The 7,868-nt window shown below is 32.9% G+C and overlaps 1 protein-coding gene across 1 annotated transcript; it reads right to left on the bottom strand.

The window, feature by feature from the left end:
* Nucleotides 1–514: 514 nt before the first annotated feature.
* On the bottom strand, nucleotides 515–4,847 carry LOC133877123 (histidine-containing phosphotransfer protein 1-like). Its single transcript, XM_062315364.1, has 6 exons — nucleotides 4,658–4,847; nucleotides 3,990–4,120; nucleotides 3,785–3,853; nucleotides 2,401–2,472; nucleotides 1,940–2,012; nucleotides 515–788 (listed from the first exon to the last, which is right to left on the bottom strand). The coding sequence occupies exons 1-6, from the start codon at nucleotides 4,715–4,717 to the stop codon at nucleotides 738–740; spliced, it is 456 nt and encodes a 151-aa protein (XP_062171348.1). The 5' UTR covers nucleotides 4,718–4,847; the 3' UTR covers nucleotides 515–737.
* Between the last annotated feature and the right edge of the window lie 3,021 nt (nucleotides 4,848–7,868).

Genomic DNA, 7,868 nt, shown 5'->3' on the forward strand with positions numbered 1-7,868 from the left:
GGGTTTTTCAATTGCTTATTTTACTCATTTTAAAACACTATTTTTTTTTTAGTCCAGATTATAACAATATTTTATTCTAGGTCTAACCATCAAGTTCGAATCAGTGACCTCTATTTGCAGTCAAATGTCCTACGGACCCCTTAGTGAAAATTTTCAAATTTGTAAAAGATAGATTCGCATGAAGGATTGTATGAGAAACTAAATAAATAAATATTTTTATTCTTATAAATTTTCATCTATTTTGAAACAACTAAAAGAAAAGTATATCCGGTGTGTTTGGCAACACACTCCTCCAAAAAAAAACAAAATATATATATATATATATATATATATATATATATATATATATATATATATATATATATATATATATTCTTTCACCTTCTAATCACATCTACTTATTACTATTGAAACAAAAATCCTACAACAAAACTCTTTAAAAAACGGCCCGATCATTATTATATATGAAAAACAACATATTAAGCAGTTAGATAACAAATGCATTATGGTCACCAGGGTGAGTCAAATAATGAAGACCCTCTGTAATTGCCAAACGATTGACAACATATTAAGCAGTTGGATATTCAAAATACAAGAGATGATACGAGCAGTACTGATGTTCAAAAGCAAAGATTACAAAGCAAGTTGTTCACTGATCATCGTGAACTTTATTTCCTTACACGGACACCCTTCATCTTCGGTAGATGCGACTGAATGAGTGCGCGCAGACCAGCTCTCTACTGTCGCCCCCTTCTCCCCCCCTCATTTGTGAGAATTGTCCTCACTTTCTGTACCCAAGTAGGAATATACCATGCATACATGGATAGTAAAAATACAGTTATTGACAAAAAAATAAATAAACAAAAAAAATTAAAAAGAAATAGATTTGTTCAAGTAGCTAGGGCTGTGCTTTTGGAAGTGTGATTCTGGAAGCTTACAAGTGTAATTTTAAATCAAATCACAAAAAAAATATATCATTTGGGAGTGTGTTTTAAAAAAAATAAATAAATAAAAAAATTGCAGTTTGACAACGTATGAAAAACCGTGTATTCCAAATCGTAGGTAAAGTCTTTACCGTAAAGATATGTGTTTTTAAAAACACACTATTTTAAAAACTAACATGAAATTTTACCAAACGTTTAACTGTGTTTTAAAAAATTACAGTTTTAAATTGCATATTTTAAATTCGCATTTTTTGAATCCGCAAACTCAAATGGACTCAATATAGATCTAATCCAATTTTGAGAATAGATTTTTTTTCTTTTCTAATTTTGAGAATAGATGAATATTATAGGTAAAATTTTAAGTATACTTTAAGTAAACTCAAGCTCACAAGTACCTCTTCCTCAATATTAATTACTTTGGCATAAGGTACGTTTTATGGTTCCTTGAAAAAGGAATCAAATGTCCAAGATTGTGGATTTAACAAAGTCCTATTTAAGTTGTTTTAGGATCGAGATATATATATATATATGAGATAAAATTTGAGACTTCACTTTCCATCTCTTACAAGAAAGAGAAGCCATTTAATTCAAAAACCATTAATTGAGAAAGACCAAATCACCCAAAGGAAACTAGCTCGTGGTGTCGATATATACAGGAGGATTCAAGTATCAAATCTGTGCTTTGACATCTAGCTTTCAGAGCTTTCCTTGTATTAATTCCACAAGATTTTTATTTTGTATTTATTTCCTTTTGTATGGGCTGCTATAGGTTTTCATCTTATATTCAAGTGAAGTTAGCCCATTAATATTAAACTCCATTCTGTTATAGGTAAAATTTTAGGGTTGAGGTACTAGCTAGTTTCCTCCACACACAGGCCAGGCATCGGTCGGAGAGATATCGCAAGAGATAGAAAGCTTATATATATATACTCAATGAACGGAGGTATATATGTGAAATCTCTCTCACAGTAGATCAAAGTTCAAATTAAGATTACCTGAGAAATGGCATTGAGACCGTCGCGCAGAGTGTTGTATTCACGATTGATCTTGTCCAAGGCTTGGAGGCACCTAGAAGCATAAAATTTGCCTTTAAATGAGGATTTCAAACCAAGGAAATTTCTAGCTAGATTAATTAAGATGAATGAAAGCACTTTGTATATATAGTACTACTCATGCAGTAATTAATGGATATATATATATATATATATATATATATATATATATATATATATATATATATATATATATATATATATATATATATATGCTAGAAAAAGAACTCCAGGAATTAAAATTTAATTGCCTGAAAATGTACAGATCGTGATTAGAGAGAAATAATGCATGTTATATATATATATTGGGGCTTATGATATAGAAAACTAATTAATATTATTTTCCAAAAAAAAAAATAACGATTTTGACCGTATGGCAATTATGAAAGAAGGTGAATTCTTACTCCTCCTTCTTGTTGTCCTCGCTAGCACGTCGAAGCTCACGACAGGCAAGGGCCATTCGATTACCACCGACGCTTTAATCAAAAAAAAAAAAGAAAAAGAAAAAAAGGAGATTAATTAATTCAATCAAATATAAAATAAATAGTTTAGGAACAATAAGCATCTACATATATCTACTTGCCCAGTAATAGAAATGGGATAAAAAGGGGATTAAATATTTGTAATTAATATGTAATATTGCATGATGATATATATATATATATATTAATGATGATCATCTACATTAATTATTCCATGGGACTATAAGTTGTAACTCTCAAGGTCATTTTGGGGAGAAAAATGTAAAAATGTCTAATTTAACACACGATGGTAGTACTAAGGGCCTTGATGTCACTTTTAATAATTTGAATACGTAAATGAAAATATGGCAGTGGTTCAAGCTTTCAATGAGCTAAAGTATACATTTCCCTATGGTTTTTTTCTTTCTTTCTACAGTATAATCTTTACATCTACTTCACAAATTGAAGATACAAAAAAACACAGCATGTTAATACTGCCTAATTAGTGTTAGAGAAAGACCAAGATTCACTAAAGCTTTTTAGGGTATTTTATCATAAATTTTCATGTGTTCCTTGCGCATGTAAAAAACACATGTTTTTCTAATAATATAGACAGAGTTGAAAGAAATTTTATTAAAAAAACATGTGATTCTCACATGTTAAGAGACACATCTGTTCAATTTTATTTATGTACATTTCACGCGAGGGTATGTGCGCGTTGGATCACCGTTATGTTTGATCATTTCAATTTAATTTTTGACTTACATTTACTTCCAAGTCTTTTGGATATTTTGGAGATCAGGTATGCCAAATTGGAAAAAGCTTAACCCACGATTGGATCCCAATGTTTTGAAGATGTAATAGGCTAGATTAGAAAAAGATTACTTAACGGTTAGAGATCGATTGATCACGTGCATTTTGGACAGATGTCAGTTTAATAAACTAAATTGAAATAAATTTTTCTGACGCAGTTCGAAAAACTTTGTCCAATTTTTGCTTAATTAATTATCTCTCCTGGTTTGTGGAAAATCTAAACTAATAATGCAATTGATTCATTCAGTTTTAATTTCAACACATAATAAGTCAAGCCCTGCACAAAAACTCTTGAATATTCCATGCTTGTACATGTTTTACCAGATGAGATCGATGCACTTATTAATTAATAAATTAATTAGACGTTTAAATTTGAACATTTTGTAACGAGTTTACATTTCTATTTATTTCTATATGGAGTTGATCTGCTAATTAAATAATTGCTTCCAAACAAAAGAGACTCTGAATATATTATAAAACTATTCAGGAAAATAATCAAGAAGCTAGAGATTACCTCGAGCTACTTCCCTTCAGCTGGTGAACAAAAGCAGTCACCTTGGCATAGTCTACAGCGGGCTCATCCCTGATTTTAGATCAAATAAACCGAATTTCTTTATATATTAGCCAAAAAAAAAAAAGAGAAGAAGAAGAAGAAGAAGAAGAAGAAACCCATGAAATTAATGATGCACCAGTAGAAGATTGGGAATAGAAAAATTTACAGATATTTTGTCAGTTCTGCTATGCTATTTTCTGCGTCTTGGCAGAAAACGGTGACGATATCCAAAAGAAAGCAAGGATTGACTTCGGTTTGCAACTTCTGGACATGATCAAAATGGTCGTCCAATATACCCTGCAAGTGATATATATGCATGCAAGGTGATCAAATGCTCTATAATTAACAAGATTAGCGAATTTAGCTTAATTAATATATAGCTTCTTCTTTTGTCTTGTGTTCTTTAAGGTTATAATTAAGCTACCAAAGAGATCAAGGATTAACAAATTAAATTAAGGAAATTTGGTTGCCGAGTTAGGGATTTACAAAAAACTGAAAAGGATCAAAACAAAAACAAATCCCACAATCTAATATCCTTAACTCACAAAAAATCGTACTAAGAAGCTTCAAAGAAAAAAGAAAACATCAAAGTGGAGGGAGCTAGGCATATATAACCCTAAGGGGTTGACTCAATGGTTAAAGGGTCACTTGAGGTTATCCATTTCCAAGTTCGAGCTCTTATTGAGTTGAAACCGATCTCTCTTAGGGCCAAGCCTCCGGGCATGCGAAGTATGAGCCCGGGTTTACCTCTTAGGGTGGCCGGATGCCTTGAGGGGTTTCAAGTCATTAAAAAAAGAAAAAAAGAAAAAAATCTGGGTTTAAGCTGATCATCACCTGGTCTTTCATGGACTGGATGTGGTTCTTGAGCTGTTGTCTGAGATTAGCCCCCTCCATTTTCTTGCTCTGAGACAAAAACTGGAAAGCGAAAGGAAAAAGAAAGAACTCTTATCTCTTGTAAGTTGAGATGCCTTCAGTACTCTCCATGTATATATATATATACCACCCTTCACTCTCTTATTATACCACTTGTCAGTGTTACAGTAATTAAGCGAAAGGGGAACTAAGAAGATAATGTTGAATCAGTTCTAAGTTGGCAGTGTTAACGTTGCATGTCGTCCTCGTCGTTATATCATCATGTTTCCAAACTGGCAGTTTCGTCCTGCTTTGGCAGTTAAAGCTGCGCTTCCCATACGTGGAAATACTTTTACTCCCTGCATTTACGAAGGCAACTCTGAGGGAGAATTCATGTGGCTATTCAAATTAAATATGATGCATGCGCTAGTACTTTTTTTTTGGAGGCTCCTGCATGTATTTATAATGGAAAAGATACCACAGAATATTCATATAATTAATTACTAGCTAGCCTACATATTCATTAGAAAAAAATAATAATTATAGACTCGATTAATAATGCTTTTTAGAATGAGTTTTTTACTGGCTTTTTGGTTGTAACTTAACACATATAAAGGTGATGAAAATAGTTTAATTTTGAGTGTTTTGTGTACGCGTTGAGTTATTTGTTAATACTTTTTTTTTTCTTTTTTTTTACTAAGTATTAGCTAACGAGCGTTAGATATGGTTGCACATTATAAGTTGGTGTATTCTATATATGTAGAACGCCGAGATAATTATTTAATAACTCTAAATAGACTCTATCGAGAGAGTAAAGAGAAAATGATATAAGTTATTCAGTTATGTTTAAAGAAATGGAACATACACTTAATACAATGATTACGCTGTCGGGGATCGGCTCCGCTTTAGTTGGAAGCCTTCTATTTCCTTTCATTTTTAAATGGAAGCACGCCGCGTGTAAGGAAAAATAAAAAAATAAAAAAAAAATCCAATAGTTCAAAAAGTATGAAATTATGGCTGGTAGCGCCCTTTAGTCGGCACAACCACTCAACCATTATCTTAAAATATCGTAAATTTTATTCGGCTGAGTAATATTTCTTTCACAACTCCTGTACAACTCTTACGCAACTCTAACTTTTTTTTTTAAGATGTGCAATATAAGTTGATGTATTCTATATATATATGTAGAACGTAGGGACTTAGAATAATTATATAATAACTCTAAATAGACTCTGCCAATAATGTAAAGAGAAAATGATATAAGTTGTTCAATTACATTTTTAAAAAAGCAAACACTTAAATACAATGATTAAGCTGTAGGAGATCGGCTCCGCTCTAATTGGAAGCCTCCTATTTTTTCTTTCATTTTTAAATAGAAGCATGCCACGTATAAAGAAAAAAAAAATTCCAATAGCTAAAAAATATATAATTATGGTTGGTGGCACCCTTCAGTGGGCATAACCAGCCAACCGTTATCTTAAAGTACCGTAAATTTTATTCGACTACATTTATATTTCAAATAAATGATACGTAACACATCTCTTAAATTGGAAGCCATAAGCATTCTAAAAATGTTACTACATTAAATGTCTTTGACTTTGTCAAAGCAAGCTAACATATTATCTATGCTTTTTAAAATGTATTTTTTGCCTTTTGGTTGTAATGTGACATAAAGATAAAAAGTAAAATACAGTATTTGTGTGTTGAGTTGTTTTTTAATTATTATTAATTTTTTTGCTAAAAAGTAAAATACAATCCTAAAAAAAATTAGCAAACGAGCCTATAGATATACTGCAGATGTGAAGTCTAAGATGGTGTGTTCTATATATGTAGGACGTTGGGATAATTATATAATAGCTCTAAATAGACTCTATCAAGAGAGTAAAGAGAAAATTATATAAGTTATTCAATTATGTTTAAAGAAAGGAAACGTACACTAAATACAATGAATAAGCTATCAGGGTCGACTATGCTTTAATTGGGATTCTCCTATTTCCTTTCATTTTTTAATGGAACCATACAACATATAAAGAAAAGAAAAGAAAAAATCCAATAGCTAAAAAACGATGTAATTATGGCTGGTGGCGCCCTTCAGTGGGCATAACCACCCAACCGTTATCATAAAGTACAGTAAATTTTATTCGGCTACGTTTATAATTCTACCAAATGATACGTAACTCATCTCTTAAATTGGAAGCCATAAGCATTCTAAAAATGTTACTACATTACATGTCTTTGACTTAGTCAAAGCAAGATAACATATTGTCTATACTTTTTTTTTTTTTTTTTTTTTGAACGGATTCGGAACTTCTATTGATAATAAGCTTGAAGGCAAATACAATAGCTCGAAGGCAAACAGCCAATCCGATAGCTAGGAACAAACCTAGCTTAAAACAGCTACGGTAGTGAATAGAAATACAGAATCCATAATCACTAAGCTATGAACAAACCTAGCTTAAAACAGCTACGTACCAAAACAACAAACTAAAATTACATGAACAAACAATTGGGTCATCTCTTTACACTGAAGCACAACCCAACTAAAATGAGAGGGCCTGATCTAGCTTACAAGCCACCTAATATGCCCAAGTAATTTACAGCCTAGTACAAAGGTAAACTATGAACAGAGACAAGGATGTACAAAAAGAAAAATACAGATAACAGAAGCCTTGAAGCTGCCGGAGGAAGAAAAGCACCCAGATGCCAGCGCGTGTAAAACACGTGCCACCCCCGGACCTCCCCTACTGTCGTCGAACACCCTTTTATCCTGAAACACCCCCAAAACCCGGCCAGAAGAGAGGAGCGTGGCTCTCCACGCGCGAGCCACCCTCGGCAAGTGAGAGCCACACACAGCACGTGGAGGCCCGACATCGCCGGTGGTTAAGGTGGCGGCTTCAGAAGCGGACGGCGAACACGGCTGAGCGGGTCATGTCGCAAGGTCTCCGGCAAAACGTTGTAGATCTAGCTCGAAAGAGTCAGAAACACAAGCTAAGGTCACTCCTCAAAACAACTCCAGCCTATCGACCTACCAAAACAAGAGGACAAAACAAAATAAACCAACTCCATAGCTATAAAAGCTAGAAGAAATATAGCCACCACCGAATCTAACCGAGAGGAACAAAAGTTCCACAACCCTATTGGTTGGGAGATATCTATCCCCACTAGAACAAGTCAGGGGGAACAAAAAACCACC

Source organism: Alnus glutinosa, chromosome 9 (genome assembly GCF_958979055.1).
Source record: "Alnus glutinosa chromosome 9, dhAlnGlut1.1, whole genome shotgun sequence".
Taxonomy (NCBI): Eukaryota; Viridiplantae; Streptophyta; class Magnoliopsida; order Fagales; family Betulaceae; genus Alnus; species Alnus glutinosa.

Bases quoted from the DNA above. Each gene is read 5' to 3' on its own strand.
- LOC133877123 (XM_062315364.1), bottom strand. From the start codon at position 4,717: ATGGAGGGGGCTAATCTCAGACAACAGCTCAAGAACCACATCCAGTCC. The intron at 3,854-3,989 runs GTAAATTTTTCT...ATCTAAAATCAG, and splicing joins GCAGAACTGACAAAATATCT to GGATGAGCCCGCTGTAGACT. The intron at 2,473-3,784 runs GTAATCTCTAGC...TTTTGATTAAAG, and splicing joins CTGAAGGGAAGTAGCTCGAG to CGTCGGTGGTAATCGAATGG.